Raw genomic sequence first — 19,781 nt, forward strand, 5'->3', positions numbered from 1 at the left:
CTGCCAACCTCGTATTTTCCGCCACTCTGTCTCGGCCACATCATCGTTACAATCCCTCCGCACACGTCCACACCTCCTCCATCGTCTCCACCCGGTCTCCCCATCACTGGCATCAGTTCTACAACCCCCACACCTCTATGCGCCTCACTACCGTCACAGGTGCCTTTACCACCGTCATTCCCGTCAACTCTGCCATTGCCATCAGCTCCATCAACTCCACTGTCTACTCCATCAATCCCATTCCCTCCACTAACCATCTCCTCCACCATCCCCATCCCTACCTTCCCTCCGCCACCACCCGTACCAGCTCCGCCCTCATCAGCAACTCCCCACCATCACCTCCACCACTGACACCACCTCCGCCAGCCTCCTTGCTATAGACAGCTCTGGATCCTCCTTTGGGTCTCCACTTTCCTCACTCTTCAGCCTACGCCTGTGGTTTCCTCTGTGGCTAGCCTGATGCTTATGCAATTATGCAGGATACCACAGACGGCAATGTCTGCCTTCTCATGCTAACCCTAGAAACTGTAACAGCTGTTCAATACATACATACATATATATAATATATATATATAATAACACGTATACATATGTAAATCAAGGCAGGTAGAAAATGGCACCACACATAATGTGAGGGGAGAAGACAAGGCAACAGACTTCAGAAACGGCCAAGTTTCAGAAATGGATCCCAAATGGGGATGAGGAATGGAGAGTGGCTCCCACTGATGCCCCACCTTGAGCTAAAATCTATTTCTTTTCTCTTTTTGTGTTTGCGCTATTCTTCAACAACTGTGTAAGAGAGGTACTATCTTCTTTTTAGCCAAGGATGCTCAGAGAGTTTAGGAACTCGCCTGGGTTTGGCTCTCCCGTATGATCAAAAAGCCTGCACGATGTACACTTCACCGACTCTCCTGAGACCTGCGTCCAGGCCTTATCATCCACTCAGTCAGTCAGATAATCCACACAGCCACACACTTGGGCAGTTCAAGAGGCCGAGATTTTAATAGTGTGTGAGTATCTTCCCGTTTAGCTAGGAGTTCTCTCTTTACAGGAATGTTGCCCAATACGTTTTACACAATTCAACTTCGATTGCCACAAATGAACACTTCCAGCCATAAACACTGCCTGGAACAATGTCACTTATGATTTTTAGGCCTAAGATGGAGGTCACTGATAATTGAATAATGACTGACGTATGAGATTCCACTCCAATAACAGGTGGGTTTTCTCCCAGCTTAAATCAAGTTATGCATACAGTGTGCTCAACAAAAATGCTGGGTATACAGAAGGAGCTCAGTAACGGTAAGCTGTCATCGTCATTATCCTTGGCCCGCAGGTCATAAGGCTTCATTGCTGATCTAAGATACAAGTTCTTTACACTGGCTCTAAAGGACCTACAGCTGACCACCGCTCTACATCGTCTCTGGTCTGACAGGCAGCCTTTCGCCGTAGCTCACATGCCCCTAGTCCAGAGCTGTGTCAGCTGACTGCTGGGTACCAGAATAACGGCCCCTCTGATCCACAGCACTGTGGGGACAACGGGGCGTGACTCATAAGGGTAACTGATTCCGTCCAGCAGACTTGAGTTTAAATCTTGACCATTCCACCTCCTGGCTGTGTGACTGAATGGATAAGACTCTGCTTTCACACGGGGAAATCATCCTTGTCCACAATACAAGGCCCAGAGCAGAGCAAATGCCAAGGTTAGCCAGTGTTTTCCAGAAAGCGTCACAGTATAAATCAGTTTCATCTCCAGTTTGCAGGGTCAAACTGTTGAAGGACTGGGATAAAAATGATGGGGACATTTGTCCTGGGAAAAGAAAGGTGCCACACAATCCTGCTCTGTTTACATTTAGTCTTCTCTTTCCAGATTCTGCTTTGAACAGGTACCAGAATTTGCTAGATGTGGCCATGCTCAACAATACTGTTCCACCATCCCTGAGCACGTCCTGGGTGCAAAAGGGTTGAGTCCCACCCCTGTAGTTAAGTGGTCCAGACTGACTAGAGGCTAGAACACCATGACTCTGCTACAAAAAATAATATTCCAAGGGGATTTGGAGACACAACTGGCTGCTTAAAGGGCAGCCAAGAAGCAGGGCTGAGCACTCATTATGAAGTTAATTACTGAGAACTCTCAGCTATCTTAATACCTGCGAAATTTCAATCAAGTCGTTCTCACTGTGCAAAGTGTGAAAGGAAGTGTGTGCAGGGCACAAATGGTGCCTGATTTTTCTAAGTGTGAAAGGAAGTGTGTGCAGGGCACAAATGGTGCCTGATTTTTCTAAGTGTGAAAGGAAGTGTGTGCAGGACACAAATGGTGTCTGATGCTTGTGAGTGCTGGGCATGAGATGGGCTGTTAAGAACAACACAATAATACATGTTTATTTTGTGGGGAAAAAAACTGCCCGCCTATGCTCACACACATGCAAAGAACACCAGACAGGAGAGTGATAATAATAATGATGATGATGATGATGATGATGAAGGAGGAGGAGGAGGAGAGGAGAAGGAGAAGGAGGAGAAGGAGAAGAAAGAAGAAGAAGAAGAAGAAGAAGAAGAAGAAGAAGAAGAAGAAGAAGAAGAAGAAGAAGAAGAAGAAGAAGAAGAAGAAGAAGAAATAATATAGTTATAGTTAGGGGTGAATGAGCTAGGAAAGGGGATTGCAGGCAGTTGGCACAGGAGCATTTAGACTCAGGAAACTACAGAGTTCCAAAGCTGGCAAAGGATAAAACTAGAGACAACTTTAACACTGTGTGAATGGGGGGCAGGGGCAAGGCTAAGTGTTGAGCCACCTTTCCCTAAAACAGCTGATTGCCAGGGAAGCCACCAGGGGACAATGTCAGTATCCCCTTTCCCAATGTCCATATCCCCCTGTCTGTTCTACATGGCGCCTCACTGAGGGCATCTGTGGCGCAGATCAGTGAGCCAGGCCTCTCCCATCCACCATTTGACTGTTGAGGGAACAGACTCATCAGCAGCTGATACTTGACTGGCCTGGAGAGAACTATAGAGCCCAAGGCTGCTTATAGAATTGTATCATGCAAAGTACACAATTGGCCATGTGTGGTGGCTCACACAGGGGATCCCAGCATTCGGGAGATGAAGGCAGGAAGGGCAGGAGTTTGAAGCTAGCCTTGACTGCATGAGACTCTTTCCAAAACAAAACAAACAAAACCCACACGAATTAACAACAAAATGAATGTGCTTATAATCAGACTTTCAAGACACTTATACTCAGCATGAGTTAGGTCAGTTTTCTTCCACCAAGTAAATGACTCATTTCTCTCAGGAAAAGCCAGTGACTGGCGTAGAGCAAGGAGTGTCACTTCCCAGAGAATCAGCTGGAACAACACAGGAAAAATAACACAGAAAGAACAGAAATAAGGAGTCCTGGAAAATGGAGGGGGCCCACAAATGAATGAAACACCTGTTAATGGAACCTTGTCTGTGGCAGCATTTTTGCCTCCCTAAAGGTAGAGCTCCAGGCCCAAACTACCAGTCCAGCAGCAAATGAGGACTTCCCTCTCAGAGGAGAGGACCCTGGACTTGGCTGGGGAGATGCAGGGGATTTCCACGGCTGTCCAGGGATAAATGACTGACTTGTCTAAGTCAGCTGAGAAGGCTGGCAGCCCCTCAGAAACTTGCATAACCAAGAGAAGACCGTCTGCACCAGGAGCTACCATAGGACTGGCTCCCTGCTGCCCAGGGCACCCGTGAGTAAGAGCTGAAATTCCACTCTTGCTTAAGCTACTTCTCACAGGTTTCAGTTTTAGGAAATGAAAGTGGCAGACTGTGAGCACTGAACTTCCGGTCTGACTGAGCCCTCCCCGGTGCTGGCCTCAAGTCAGGCATAGGAATGCAAGAAGAACCGCAACGCTTAGACACCGGAGAGGTGCTGAGCACTTTCCACAGGCAAGAATTTGTATGTGTACCCCCTCTCTGGAGCTGGTGTCAACCAGCCAGTGGGGGTGACACAGGGAAACTGGGGATCTGCCCCTTGGAAGCTCACAGCATAGAGCATAGGGAACTCATGGCAGAGGGAGGCTGAGAGAAATTTATACCAAAGAACACACCTTCCCCCTGTGTGTGTGTGTGCATACACACATGCACGTGCACATACGTGTGTACGCATGTGGTGTGCGTACTATGTGTGTGCTTACAAAGATTGAATAAGACTGAACTACATGGTAGTGGTGAAACATTCTGTGACTGAAGTGGTCTTGTCTGACTGAAGGTGAAATAGTTTCTAAAGGAAAACCCAACGTTCTCGGGCTGTTTACTCGGCTTGACAGCTGAGCACAGCTCAGAATTGCTGCAGGAAGGAGGAAGCAGCAAAGGCGTCTGTCAAATTGTCCGGCTGTCAGTATTGCCTCCCTTCTGGTGGATCCATAAAATTTCAGATGCGTTTGCTTCCCACCTATGTAGAGATCAGCTTCGGTTTGTCCTGCAAAGCATTTTTAACAAAGTATGAAGGTGTGTGCCTGTAATCCCAGCCTGAGCTAGGTCGAAGCCAGCCTGAGCTATGGAGAGATTATCTCCTAGGAAAATAATTTTTAAAAAAGCATTATATTCTTCACAGCATAAAAAAACAATCAAATGGCAAAAGAATGGATGACAAATGGGAGAATATTTGCAAACCATATATCCAACAAAAGCTAATGTGTAAAGATATCTTACATAATGAGAACAAATAACTGGATTTTGAACATGGACCAAGAAGCTAGAAAGATGGCTCGGAGGTTAGGGACGCTTGCTGCTCTTGCAGGGGACGATGGTTTGGCTCCCAGCACTTGTATCAGCTCCAGTTCCAGGGGATCCAGGGCCCTCAAAGACCCTCTTGGGCACCAGCACTCACGTGCACAAACCCACACATATGCGCATAATAAAAAATACGAAAAAAGATGGAGCAACTAGATTGACGTTCTCCCTAAAGGAGACAGCGACGTCACACGAGCGCACAAACCATGCTTAGCATTGACTAATCCTGAAGGAAGTGCAAATCAAACCACAAGGAGCACCACCTCTCATCTGTTAGAGAGAGGCTGCTACCCAAAGGCTGGAAGATGGCAAGTGTTGGCCAGGCTGTGGAGAGATGGAAACTCACACGCTGTTGAGGAGAGGGCAGACCAGTGAATTTATTACAGAAAACTCTCAGGGGGGGGGGGACTTTTCCATAATAGTAAAATACACACCAGCTGAGCCTCAAATTCCACTATTGGGTAATCAGTCAAAGAAAATGAAAGCAGTGCATTGAAGAGACACCTGCACCCCTAGTTTACTGAAGGATTACTCACAGTGTCCGAGAGGTGGAATCGATCTGTTTCCAATCGCTGCTGATGGATGAGCAAAGAGAAGGTGGTAGATGGGCAAATTGATATTCCGCAGCCGTGAGAAGGAATCCTGCCATTTGAAACAAGATGGGTAAACCTAGAATGTCTTATGTCCTGTGAAGATGCACTCATAAGACAGGCTATAACACATGATTCCGTGTACGAGATTCTAGAAAGAGTCTCAGAAAAGGAATCAAAGTGTCTGAGGCTGGGGCATGTTGGAAAGTGTGTGGGGAGGCTGAGCAGAGTACAGATGGACAGTTATGAGTGATAAATTCTGGAGCATGTCATGCTTCATAGCAACCTTAGTTAAAAACGCTGTTGAGCATTTAAGGCTTGCTGAGGGGATAGATCACACACATCCCCACTAGTGCTGATTTTCACTCTTTACTCTTTAGAAGTCCGCCACCCAGCTCCTAAATAAATAACATACAGAGGCTTATTTTTACTTATAAATGCCCAGCCTTAGCTTGACTTGTTTCTAGCCAGCTTTTTTCTTATCTTAAATTATCCCAAATACCTTTAGCCTCTGGACTTTTTCCTTTTCTTACTTCTGTATGTCTTACTTTCACTCTTACTGGGAAGGCCAGCGGTAATCTTTGTTGATAGATAACACCTGTCAAGTTTCAGGAGGTCTCCCACGATCAGATCTGGTCCGTATTAACCTGGAAGGAATCCACAGCCTCTTGTTTCCCATGGAAACAAAAGCAAAACTGCTTCTCCAGAGCAACACATCTTTTACATTCTATTTTACAAACACATTTTTCTTACTTCCATTTTAAAGTCAAGGCGTTCTTAAAGTATATAGGCTGGTTTATTTTAACAATCCCTCTTTCAACTCCAATTTTCAGTTCTCTTAGCAGCTGTTGTCTGCTTATCAGTAATCAAAAAAAAATCCCAAATTAACATGATGCTATACAAGATCCAGACTTCCTCTGTGTTTACCATCTTTATGTGGCTTTTTCTTTTCCTCTTACTGTCTCTTTAAAGACTTTACTATTTTTTAATCTATTATTTCTTTCCATGACTGTACCATTTTCTTTTCCTTCTTGAGCCTACACACATTTTCAAACACTCTGGAACCTGTTTACAAATGTCCTTTTCCACCTGGTCCTCTTTGACTGTATACCTCTAAACTTTTTTTGACCGCACCGAGCAAACTTTAAACTGCTAAGCTACACCTGGACCCTCCGCGTGGCTCTTGGCTGGCGCTGCCCACGTCCAGGTTGGTGAGCGCCAAGCCTGTCTTTCCTCCTGCCTCACTACTGGCCATTCAGCTCTTTATCAGACCATTGGATGTTTTAGACAGGCAAAGAATCACAGTTTTACAGTTAAACAAATGCAACATAAAAAAATACAACACGTCTTCACATCATTAAAACAAATGTTCCACAGCATAAACACATGTAACACACCTTAAAATAATATTCCACAACACTCCACACGTGTGGCTCACCGTGGAGGGTAATACACGTCTGTTAGCTTGATTCTGGCCATCATTACACAACATATATGAATACTATTAAATATATGCAATTTTTTTTCGGGGGTGGGGATTTTCGAGACAGGGTTTCTCCGTAGCTTTTGGTTTCTGTCCTGGAACTAGCTCTTGTAGACCAGGCTGGCCTCGAACTCCCAGAGATCCACCTGCCTCTGCCTCTCGAGTGCTGGGATTAAAGGCGTGCGACACCACCGCCAGGCGGCAATTTTTATTATACCATTAGAGCTATGCAATTTTCATGGCTCATACTTTAGTGAAGCTAAAAACAATGCAAAGACGTGCTGAAGGTTATAGAGTGGGTCAGTCAGAGTTGATGGGAGACAGCCTATCGCCTATGATAGTCCATCGGTGAAAGGCAAGTTATAGTCACGCCCACTCTCAGGGGGCGGGGTTTACAAGAACTTGCTAATCGAGAGGCAGGGATCGTGGAGAACACTGAAGTCATACTCAGTGCCCCACAATGATCCCAAGGAGCCAGTTGCGCTGAGTGGAGACTCTAGGTTAGGAGCCCACATAATCGTGGTCACGTGACCTGTCCTTACCACAGCCCTTAGGGCCCTCCTGACCACGGTCATACAACCTGTCCTTACCACAGTCCTACTACGTACCCTGAGAAATGAAATGCTTGGTAAGAGTGTTAACGACCTCTACAAACAAGCAAACGTGCACACGTTAGAGGATAGTAGGTACTAAGGAGGAATCAGGTGCCGGGGACGGAGGGACCGTGTGAGAACAGTGAAGCAATCACAGAGCATGCTGGGAATGCAGCCAGGTCCCCAGTGACGTTTTCATCGAGGTTTTCACTCAGCAACCCCAGCTGGTGTCAGTGGACTTCTGACAGTGTAGTCACCTGAGTCGTAGGGCCCCAGGTGGCTGCAACAGGGCAAGTCCTCCTTGGCTTTCTGTTGCTATGATAAAACCCTGACCAAAGTTTAGTTCATCCTACAACGCAGATCATAGTTCCACGAAGGGAAATCAGAGGCCGTGGAGGACTGACGCTGACCGGTCTGCTCCTCAATGCTTGCTCTGCTTCTTTTTTTTCATATCACCCAGGACCACCTGCCCAGACACCACCCACAGCGGGCTGAGCCTTCCCACATCCATCACTAATCAAGAAAATGTCCTATAGACAATCTGATGGAGGAAACCTCTCAGTTAAAGTTCCTCCTTCCCAGTGATTCTACCGTATGTCAAATTGATAAAAACAGAAAGCACTAACCGACCCATGGGCAATGATTACATGTATACATGCTTTAACCTATAAACGACAGCTGTGACTTCTGCTCAAATTCATTGCCACAAGGAAGTAACCTCTCCCTGTTGGCCACAGTTAGGAAAGTCCCCTGACAAAGTAGTAGGTAGCGAACAGAGTATAGACAATGTCACACTGATACCTAGGAAATGGGTGCTTCAGAGAAAACTGAGCTCACAAAGGCATGTCGGCCAGAGCATCCTCGGTGTCTGTGAGAGATACAAAGAGGCAGAGCAGCCAACGGTGAGGAATAAGGATGTGGGAGGAGAAGGCATGAGCCCCTTGTTCACTTAGCATCTCTGGAAAGCTACAACCGGGTGCTGAGACAGAAGTATGAGATGGGTCCACATTTAGAAAAGGGCATTCACGGTTGTCTGTTTGCTTTCGCTTTTTGAGAAAATGTCACACTTTGTAGGCCAAGCTGCTCTCAAACTCACTGTGTAGACCAAGCAATCCTCCTGGCTCTGCCTCCCAAGTTCTGGGTTTCAGGTGTGAACCAATACCACCATCAGAGCTGCTCTTGTAGGAACAGACTACCCTGACAGCTTCACATTAAAGCTTCTTGATCTGTGGTTGAGACTTTGTTGGGTGTATCAGGCCATCAGATCTGCACAGCAAGCATGCTCCCTCACTGAGCCATCTTGCCCGCTTTTACCTGCCTAGCCGTCTTGCTGGAATTTTTCTGAACATCCTCCCAGCAGCCAGCTTGTGAGGTTGGTCATTCAAAGCTGTAATTCAGGAAGGAACTCAAGGAGCCTGGGCAATACAGTGTGAGCAGAGGCTAGGAGGTAATGGTAGCCTAGTGAGTCAGGACGCTATGAAACAGGGAGTGAGAGCCCTATGCCTGTGCCCCTTTTGGGGGCTAAGGATCCATGAGAACTATCCAAGAACCCTCCCAAACAGGACTTGTGTGTCTCACAGGCGCAATGCTGGGAGAAAAACAACCGGGAAGAAAAAGAAGCATCTGAACAGAGCTGTTCTAACAGTGCACGACAGGCCATAGTTTATTCTCTCCTGGCAGCAAAAGGCACAGCTAAGTCCCTGTCAGCTGACGTAAGGCCACTAGCTCAGCAGGGTTTGACATCACAGCCAAGAGCTCACGGTCACATTGTCACCGCAGGGTGACTCATTGTCCCTGTGTCCCCAGTACTGTTCTGGTGTTAGTCAGAAAATCTTATATCCTGAGACGTGAGAGGCTGGTTACAGGCCAGTGTTGCCTCACTTTTTCTGGTAGGTTCTGTAGTCAGCCTTCCAGAGACTGGTGTGGTCTAAACGGATGGAGCATGAGATAAACTGAGGTTTCACATCCTCCTCTGCTTGTCTCTGGCAGGCTGTGTGGTCTTAGGGAAGTTGCTCAATATTTCAAAACACAGTGTGCACCACACATGCCTGTCAGCATCTCCTTCCCCGGCCAGGCACCCACTTCTGCGCCCCCGTGTGTGCTCTCAAAATCTCGTTCCCTTCCTGACCTCTCACTTTCCTTGTGTGGAGGTGGCCTTCCCAGGAGGGTCCTCCCCACCACTCTTCTCTGCTTACCCATCAGTCCTCAGGGCAGCGTCCCCTCCCTGCCCCCAGAAGCTCTGTCCTATTTTCTTTCTGGAAAAAAAAATCTGTGGACTTGTTTATTTTTCTCTTTAAAACATGAATTATTATCTTAATCGTACAAACGTGTGGGGCACAGTACGGTCATCGGAGGCGTCTATACAGTGTGCCATGATCAATCAGGATCGTTTCCATCTTTTTCAACATTTTAAACACTGCTTGGTTGCTATTTAATAATTATATGTTTTTATGGGGCTCATTCTGCTACCTACTCTCATCTGCTTTGTTTCCTTGTTGACTATGCTAGGTACCCTCTGAGGCGGCTTCTGGCGAGCCCCATTCTTGTTCTTCTTCACATGTCATCGTAGAGACCAACTCCTGTCTTCAGATACCCTAGGATGCAGGCAAAGGACAGAACAGAACAGGACCTTGATAACCTGACTGTGATCACCTGGCCGAGGAGAAAACAACCTTAACGACTAACATAAACTCTTATGTCACACAGCACACAGTAAATGTGTGTGTGTGTGTGTGGTGTGCCTATATGCATATATATGTTAAAGAGGCTGCAGCAGAGTGCAGAAGGTTTCAGAAGTGGCTGAGTGAGTCAGTATTGAGGAGATGCAGAACAGAGCAGGGCGGGAGCACCAGGAGTCAAGACAAGAGGGAAAATTCAGAGTCTGTCTCCAAGGCTAAAAGGTTGACAAAGGCTCCAAGAGCAGGAAACAGAGGGCTTGGGACCACATCCTAGGCCTGTCTTTTCACCAACTCAGGTGAAAAGTAGACAGAAAAGTAGTTAAGCAGGCCGTGTCAATGGTGGAGGGCCTGATCTGAAGCTCCAGGGACAGCTGAGAGTCCTGCTTGACCGTCTTTGACTCAAACGCCAGGTATCTGCTGATAGATTGGGGTGGAGCCATGACATCAGGGTATTGAGTGTCCATCACTTTATGAAACCCTGGCGAGGGAATCGCGGCCTTTCCTCTGTCTGCTGTGCCTGATGTTGGGGACCCACGTGTTCTCCCAGTTTCAAGTCACCACAATAAATTTATAGGGTGTCTTCTTTCTACTGCCAGGAATAAGTCATTCATCAGTCTGTGCCGGATAAGAAGTTCCTGACTGTGAAGTTGCTGGGTCCACCCAAGTTGCTACAGTCCCACCCTTTTTTAAAAAACAGAACCAAAGGCTGCTTATAAAATGGGATCACTCAAGGCAAGGCATGGCCTGTAAAAACCCATTTTCATACAATATGGGGTTGTCTAGAGCATGCACACATTTGCGTGTGTGCACACGTATGTGCACTCTCACACAATGGGAAAGAGGCACACCCTGCACGGCTGCAAGATTACACATATGTCAACAATGAGTCACATCACATCTTAAGACTGTAACGGAGGGCTACCAAGACACCTCAGTGACACACGCTTGCCACCAAGCTTAACAGAGTGGGCTCCACCCATGGAATCCCCCTGGTGGACAGAGAGAATCACCTCTAGTGTGTTGTCCTCTGACCCCTGAACAAACAGTGTGGCATGCATGCAACCCCCTCTCCCCCTGAGACGTATTCAAAATAAGAAATTTTAAAAATGAAGATCATAACAGGGCTGGACAATTCTGTCTCCTAGTGACTTGACAGAATAGCTGTGTGATCACAGGGCAGTGCAGCCGCTCATGCAGTGAGGACCAGTCCCCCCTCAGACCTCCCCACACAGTGCCAAGAAGCCCTGCATGTGCAGCTACGCACAGCTCACAGCACTCATGATGAAGAAACGACTTTGCTACAGATGAGTTAGAGGTCGTTATCAACACAGCATGCCATGGAAGCACCAGCCGCACCCTCACACATCTGGTGTTTACTGGGTCTCTTGATTGATTATTGTATACTCTCCTGCTTTGTGTCAGTGCCTTATAGCAACAGTCTTTCTCAGGTTACAACCCTGCTGTTGACTGATGCGTGGCTGGTCACCAAATGCTATGTGCTTTAGAGTGGTTATTTTACAAAGGAGTTTAGCATTTTTCGGTGACTTCCGTTCAGTCATCGTGACTCCACGTGCTGGGCTTGAACCTGGCTGGACCCAGCTCTGCATGACTGTATTGTTGAAGGACTTTTTCCCATCCTGAGATGTTGGCGGAAAGGTCACATTTTACTTCACTGTTGTAGAGTGTTTGATCCCAGGGTTGCAGTGGCCGGTCTGTTCCTTCTGTCATTTTAGGATTTTTAAATTGTTTGTTAAAGTATTAGAGCTAATGTGGGCAGCATGCATGCAGAGGTCAGAGGACAACTTTGTGGAGTTGTCCTCTTTCCCCAGTATGTGGGTTCTGGGGACTAAATTAAGCTCACCAGATTAGCATGTGAAGCATCTCTACCTACTGAGCCACCTTGCCAGAGACATTGCATCACCGTGAGTGAGAAGAATGTGCTCAGATGAAGTCTCACAGGGCACACACGAAGGTGTGTTTGAAGTTTTTTTTATTATTCTTATTTTTTTAACTTCTAAAAGATTTCCTTTGCCAATAACTGGTCCATGGGGCTGGAGAAACAGCTCAGAGGGTAAAGTGCAGGATCTGAGTTCAGATCCCTAGGACCCACGTAAATGCCAGGCAGATGTGGCAGCCTGCCTCCAATCTCAGTGCTTGGGAGGCTGGGATGAGGGATCCCTACAAGTTGGATAGACTAGCCCGATCAGTGAGCTCTAGGCTCAGCTGAGAGAGCCTGCCTCAGCCCAATCAGTGAGCTCTAGGTTCAGATGAGAGAGCCTGCCTCAGTAAATAACTGGAAAGCAACTAAGATTGAAGAAGTTACCCATCTCACGTTCTAACCTCTGCAGACATGTGTGTATACTTGCATGCACACATAGCCACACCCAGGTAAAACATGTACTTACACAAACACACATACCATACCCATGGACACATGCAAGTTGTGTGAAGATGTTAAAACAATTGGCTGGAATCCAAATGTATTTTGTTTTATTAGCATCTTATTCCAACAGAAGCTTTGATCTGTTCAAATGTCAGAGAGCTGGGGATAAAGCTCGTCAGGAGAGCTTGCCTAGCATGTACAGAGCCTTGGGTTCAACTTCCAGCACTGCAAAGTAAACATTCCAATGTCTGGGTCACGAAAAAACAACTTTGGCTTTAGAACTGGAGTCTGCACGAGAACCACGGAAGATGCATTTGACAAAGCGGTTTTCTCCAGGCCCATCCTCTTGAACTGGAATTAGATCGCACGAGTTGTGTATGAGGACTGTCCTGTTTAGAGACCTTGCTGTGTGCCCTTCATCCCAGCCACATCATTACCACATACCTCAGTTTACGGGACTTCACTGGGGGCTGTATTCCAAAGCTGCACTTTTCCCTTGGCCTTTAAACTGTGCACTTTACAGCCTGAAGCAAACTTTATGAGGACTTTAAAATTTGTTTTTAAGATACTTTTCACCATTGTTAAATAAAATTCCCCTAAGATTTAATTAAAGGTTTCGGGGAACGGAGGGGGTAGGAGCCGTAAACATGCTCATAATAGAGATGCCTTCCCCATAAAGGAGGGAGAAAAACCCCAAACAAGCGGGAATCTCGTGGAATCCTGCTCACAGCGGCACTGCGACGGCTACGTACAGTGCCGTGCGGACCCCTCACCTACCCCCAGCATTGCCTGTGAGGTTCTCTTACAACTGCTCTGTTGGTGGTGGTTTGTTTTGTTTTTGTTTTCTGGGATACAACTTTACTACCTAGCCCAAGCTGGCCTTGAATTTATAATTCTCCTGCCTCCATCTCTTGAGTGCTGGAAATACAGAGGAATGCCACCATGCCTCGCTTTCACAGTAAATTCTAGAGATTTCCTGGTATAGTAGATGTCCAGTTATCCTCAAGAGGTATAGTTTAAGAAAAAAAGCTCGTGTGTGGTGTGTGTAGTATGTGTGGTGCGTGTGTGGTGTATGGTATGTGTGTATGGTGTGGTGTGTTTGTGTGTGTGGTATGTTTATGTCTGGTGTGAGTGTGAGTGTGTATGCACATGCTATGGCATATGTGTGGAGGTCAGAGAACAACTTTGGGAATTCAGTTCTCTCTCTCTTCCTTGCTGAGGCAGTGCCATCGCCTTTGTGTTTCTGCTGCTTCCCTGTGACTTGGCCACTGTGAGCTTCTGGCTGATTCCCCTGTCTCCGCCCCCCATCTTGCTGTAGGGATTACAGATGCCCAATACCACATCCTACTTATACATTTTTACTATGTTTATTTGCGTGTGTGTGTGTGTGTGTTCAAGGCACATGTGTGGAGGTCAGAGGATAACCTGCAGGACTCGACTTTCTTCCCAGACGTGGCCTTACTCACCGAGACATCACAGAGGCCCACATCCTAATTTTTATATGACTTCGAGGGATCAACCTCGGTTCACCAGGCTTGCAGGGCAGGCACTTCTACCCACTGAGCGGCTAGCCTCTCTCAAGGGATCCATTCTGACACCCCCATAGACGCTGGAAGTGGCAGAGCACCGAAACACACAGAGTTCCCCCCTTACCAAGCTGCTGCGCTGCATCAGCACCGGAGCCGCTGCTCTGTCCACATTCCGGACCCTGTGACCTCCTGCATCACGACTACTCCTGCGTATCAGGTAGAGTCCGTGTGTTGCGTGGGAGAACAGGCGTGTACTGCAGGCGTGGCGTGGCCTGACTGAACACAGCCAGAGGTGGGGACTTTCTTGGTCACAGATGAATGGTCTCGTTTTCCCGTCTGCTAAACTATTACCTCATGAGCAGAGTGGAACAACCTTCAGAAGGTTCCATCTTACCATTTACAACCACAAAATGACTATGACCTTTTACTACAGACCTGGTGGTCTGTAACACTTCTGCCCAGAGTCAGACATCGGCTGATCAGAACGGCCACGCTCTAGTCCCTCATCTGCAGGGCAAGAACCAAAAGGTGGGCAGATCCCGTATAAAACCAGCCACACCCCACCGTCTAGAGGTGGCCGATTCTTCTCCACTACCCTGGTCCTGCTCCCCTGTTGTATAGCCAACAAACTTGGCTTTTCCTATTCTGTTCTGACCTGAATGAATCCGTTCACTGCCCACGAGTGGATACACCATAGAATGATGTGGAGGCATTCAGTCCGATACCCAGGTATAGCGCTTGCTAATGGTGGTAGACCAGATGCCCCGGGCAACAGGATGATCCCTATTCCCAGCAGGACAGAGGGGAAAGGCATCAGAGTTCATTATGTTACTCAGAACAGTATGAAGTATTCTGGAATTTTCCACTGAACAGTCCTAACCATAGTTGACCCCCAGTTTACGGAAAACACAGACTGTGAGATTGCGAATAAGGGTGACCAATGTCCCTGGAAGAGCAGTGGTTCCCCACTGTGGGATGTGACCCCTTTGGGGGTCACCTATCAGCCATTTATATTATGATTCACAGCAGTAGCAAATTACAGTTATAAAGGAATAAGAAAATAATCTTACAGTTGGGGGATGGTCCACACTCTTGTAGCATTTGACACAGGCAGAAGGATGACCCAGAGAGTTGTTCCCTCTACCTGGATCCTATGACTTTGTATAGAAAAGACCAAGTTAAACTAAGAACCTTGAGCTTGGATGATCCAGGAGACTCACTCCAGTACAGGGTCCTCAAACAGGAGAACCTTGCCTGCCTGTGGTCAGAGTAACAGGTGTAGCCCTAGAAGCAAAGATAGACAGAGGCTCCCCTGAGGCACTGAAGACAGGTCCACCGCTTTTTTTAATCCAGAGCAGCAAAGTCCAAATTCCTCCAGACAGAAACAAGATACAGCCCTTCACAGTAAGCCCCACTCCCGGTACCGTCTTCTCTTAGTTAGGGCTTCTAGTGCTGTGAAGAGACACCATGGCCATGAAAACTCTCATAAGGAAAACATTTAACTGAGGGGGCTCGCTAACAGCTTCAGAGGTTCAGTCCTTTATCATCATAGCAGTGAGCATGGCAGATGCGGTGCTGAGGCTGAGAGTTCTAAATCTCTCAGGTAACAGGAAATGGTCTGAGGGTCACACTGAGCAAAGACTGTGTGCAAGAGAGAGACCTCAAAGCCCGCCCCACAATGACATACTTCCTCCAACAAGGCCACGCCTCCTAGTGGTGCCACCCCTTATGAGCATATGGGGCCAATTACTTTCAAACCACAACAGTGATCACAACAATCATTTACAGGTGTACCTATCAGCTTTCTCTTAGTTGATTCCAGACACTGTCGCGTTGATAAGCAAGATTACACCCCCCCCCAGTCTTCCTGAAGACCTGCCAAGGTTTAGAATTAACAAGATCCTGCTAGACACCACGGGTATACATTAACAAGATTCTGCTAGACACCACAGGTATACATTAACAAGATCCTGCTAGACACCATGGGTATACATTACCTGCTACTGTTTTTCCCTCATCACATATTTTGTTTTCATACCTTATATTCGGGAAAACTAAAGAAAAGCAATTAGCATTTAACAGGCCATATTACTCTGGTTATACAAAAACATAGCTAAAAATAGTTGGAAAAGATTAGTTTTTTTTCAAGTTTAAGAATATTTTTATATAATATTTCCTTGATTTTTTTTTGTGTGTGTGCTTGCTTCTCATATTTTGGACAAAGAATATAGAACACAGTTTAGTCGGAAAGAACTGACAAAGAGAATTAACTATATTTAATTAATAGTGGTGACCTAGAAAGACTTTGGGGATTGTGAATGTTTTATTATCCCTGTTTTCAAACGGAGTAAACAGACGACGGGAAGGCTGGAAATCCTGAGTGGACTCTGAAGGACACAGGGAGCCTCCATTATGAAGTTCTGAGTGGCCGCTGTCCCCATTTTACAGAGGAAGACATGGTACAGAGAGGTCACAGGTGAGCGGCAGGCAGGGCAGGCAGGAAGGCAGGGAGAAGGCAGGCCAGGTCACTGGGCCTACTTCGTTTGACCACAGCAGCCCCTTCTGGATGATCTTCAAACAGATTAACACTGGTTCCTTCCTGCACTTGAGGAAAACCCATCCTTCTTTTGGCCTTCTACGTCCTTCTGCTGTGACCCCCTAGACCAGTAAGCCCAGCTACCCCAGTGCCCTGCCTGTTTTCGCTGTGTTTCCACTGCGAACCTGTGCCCACTGACCGTAGCACACCGGCTTTCTTGGGGTTAAAGTTTTTACCTCAAATGCACCCGGGAGACTTTCCCTGATGACTCCAAAGAGGCTGCTGCCCAGTGCTCCCATGCCAGCACCCGCCCTACAGACCCTCAGATGGCTGACTGCCTCAATCCTTGAGTGTTCTGCTTCCGGGAGGCAGCAGTGCAGCAGGAAGGCATCGTATTCTTTGCAAGTTCAGCCTGTCTGTGGTGTGTGTCCACAGCCCCAGAGACAGCTCCCAGCCCTAAGAAGCTGCTGGAAGAAAAAAATGAAAAGTAACTTCCAATTCATTTTGGTCTTAAGGTTAAAGATCCAATAAAAGTGAAGTTTTTATTTTGCACATATAATAGAACAAAAAAAAAAAAAGTTCCGTGTTTCCTCAGTTTCCTGGTGGGAACTGAGACGATGAACACATAAAGCTGAATCAGAGAAGCAGTCCTGGGCGGCACAGACATCTAACGTCCCCACTGTGGTAGACAGACATAACATAACGTCCCCCACTTTTAACCAGTTTAACTGTGTGTAATTCATGGGCATAATCTGTACAGAAACTGTCCTCCCAAACAGGAACTGTATCATTCACACCCTCCCTGCCTTCCTCTCAGCCAAGGATCCCTCTGGCCATCCCTGGGCCCTCAGTCAGGGGCACACCTGGCCAGCACTTACCTGGCCTATTCCGCTCAGCACAACGCTTTCAAAGCTCACCCTTGCAGCATGCACTGATGCCATTCCTAGCTAAGACAGGAAGTATTCTGTTGCTTGAATGTACCATGGTTTATTATCTGCCCATAAACATGTGTGCTGTTTCTACTTGGTTGTTTTTTTTTTCTTTTTTTGTGACTAATGCCAGGGACACAGGTATTAAGGTATCAAAGTCCTTGTCTCTCATTCTCTAGAAGCAAAATTAAACATAAGAATAAATGAACATTATTCGGCCCTGGAGGATCCTGACGCAGCGACCAGAGGACTCCCCAGAACTCCAAGCCCAGAAGGCTTTGTCTCCCCAAAAGGGTAGCCCTGAGCGTGTACGCCATCTGTCTCCCTTCGGGGCTCCCTACCCAACCACAGTAACGGGAACTCGCTGCAGACAAACAAGGACAGCCCCTCACTCACAAGCCACTCCAACCTGAATCTCCAACAAAGACAAAGTGAATATAAAAATAAGCTTTTATTCAAAGTTGAAAATGTTTCGAAAGTTTACACATACTGCCACTTCCGAGGAGGCTTCTGGCACCAGTGAAAAGCAGAGAAGCTGCTTTGTTAACTCCCCTGGGCACCAGTGCTGAGGGACGCCCACTTCCCGGACGTCCTAGCAAGGGCCAGGGCAGCTGACACCACAGGACAACAGAAAACAGCACCTTCCCTGAAACACCTCCACCAGGGCAGGGACTTCCTTCTGGGGGGCCTTTCTTCCAGCCTTCATCTTACTGGCTTCAGGGACAGCCTACAAGGTCCTCCTTGGGAGCAGTGACCACCAGAGACACTGCTGGACTAAGTCAAATTTTCTGCAGTGTCCCCAGGGGTCTGACGCTGGGACAGAAGTCACAGCCGCTCCCCGGCCCCTTCCTGCACGACGGAAGCTTTGATCCCGGGATGCCAAGTCCCTGGCGCTCATTTGTGAAGGGTTAAAAAAACAAGCACCCAGATTTAAAAAAACAAAAACAAACAAACAAACATTTATTTTTTTATATAAAAGTGCCAAAATATCCACCAATGTCGTACTCTATCTCAACAACCAGTTTACTAGGCATCAAAACGCAAGGCCCTTTATTCGCACAGCTCAGAGCCGACTCCCTCATGCGTTTCCGCAGTAGCTGGAGTCCCGGGACAGGGGGAAGCTGGCGCTGCGATTCGCCGTGCTAGTCCAGATGTCCAGGTTCATGTAGGCACGGAACGGGTTAAACCCCGGGTAGTACTCCTTGCACATGACCTGGTTTTCCATGTGGGTCGAATGTTCCGTGGTGGGGCTGATGGGGCAGCAACTTTCATACACGTCGCTTTGTGGGGCCCAGATGGAACCAAAAAGTCCAGACATGGGAGACAAACTTCGGGTGCTGGTGAGGTAGGACTGAAGTGGAAATGAGGAAGGGGAAAAAAAGAGCAAAAGGGTTAAAAATCAAGAAGGGGATTTCAAGGTATAACACGGAGACAGCCCAGACACCCAGGGGATGTGGCCGTGTCCTGTCTACCCCGTTACCCCAGAGCTGTGCAAGTGTTCCCAAACATTCTGGGTTGTTCTAGGAGGCTATGACATTTTCACGTACTTGATTAAGTCTACTTTCAATCCAGAGGGCTCAGCCATGTCCTTCGTGTGAAAAAAAAATGTGGGGGTGGACATGAGAAGGCAAAGTGTTGGGCAGTCCTGACTGACCTGTGGAACTTCTGTGTCACCTCCAGCCCAGCTGTGTCACAGACTCACTTCCTGCCTGGGCCACAGGCCCCTCCCATCTGTCTACACGGGTGCTTCAGGATGCTGCCACTGCTCTTGTGTGTGAACCCCACCAGCTCTGCCTGAGGGGAACTCACTGCTGGAAGGAGCAAGGAAGAGAGTAGGGAAGGAAGGAGGGGGAGAGCGGCACTCACCGGAGAGTTGACGAAACTGGTGTGCTCCCAGGCAGTGGGGTCGCTGGCTGGGGAGTTCCAGGTAGAGTGAGTGCTGTGGCCAACGAAGTCGGTCTGAACTTTGGAGGGGCAGGGGAAGCCATTGGTGTAATTCATGTTTTCTGTGAGGGAGGGTAGGAGGAATGCGTTCACAAAGCGCTGAGCTATCATTCCTGGATAGAAAACTTCCTGGGATTTACTACACGGAGTCCTGTGTGCGTCCCCGCCGGTTAAGACGCAACGCCTGGTTGGGCTAAGGTGTCTGTACTGGCTCATTTCATGGGATATTTCTAATATGCAAAATTTACCGAGAAATGAACAGTCCAAAATCCTTACCCACCCTTAATGCCCCCAAGGCGCGCAGTGCGGGTCATGGAGTCCCAGCCCACTCTGTTCATCACCTGCCCCTCCAACTCCA

At 47.5% G+C, this 19,781-nt stretch overlaps 1 protein-coding gene across 6 annotated transcripts in view; it reads right to left on the bottom strand.

The window, feature by feature from the left end:
* Positions 1–18,408: 18,408 nt before the first annotated feature.
* The window catches only part of Tmem131l (transmembrane 131 like), a 115,754-nt gene continuing 114,381 nt past the window's right edge, over positions 18,409–19,781 (bottom strand). For all 6 annotated transcript variants that reach the window (XM_050158829.1, XM_050158827.1, XM_050158828.1 and 3 more), the window contains exons 34-35: positions 19,346–19,485; positions 18,409–18,830 (exon numbers count right to left, since the gene is read on the bottom strand). In XM_050158829.1, coding sequence (XP_050014786.1) covers positions 18,558–18,830; positions 19,346–19,485 — 413 coding nt within the window. In that variant the 3' untranslated portion in view covers positions 18,409–18,557. The remainder of the gene's footprint in view (positions 18,831–19,345; positions 19,486–19,781) is intronic.

Source organism: Alexandromys fortis, unplaced genomic scaffold (assembly GCF_014885135.2).
Source record: "Alexandromys fortis isolate MF-2015 unplaced genomic scaffold, M_Fortis_MF-2015_v1.1 scaffold_102, whole genome shotgun sequence".
Classification (NCBI taxonomy): Eukaryota; Metazoa; Chordata; class Mammalia; order Rodentia; family Cricetidae; genus Alexandromys; species Alexandromys fortis.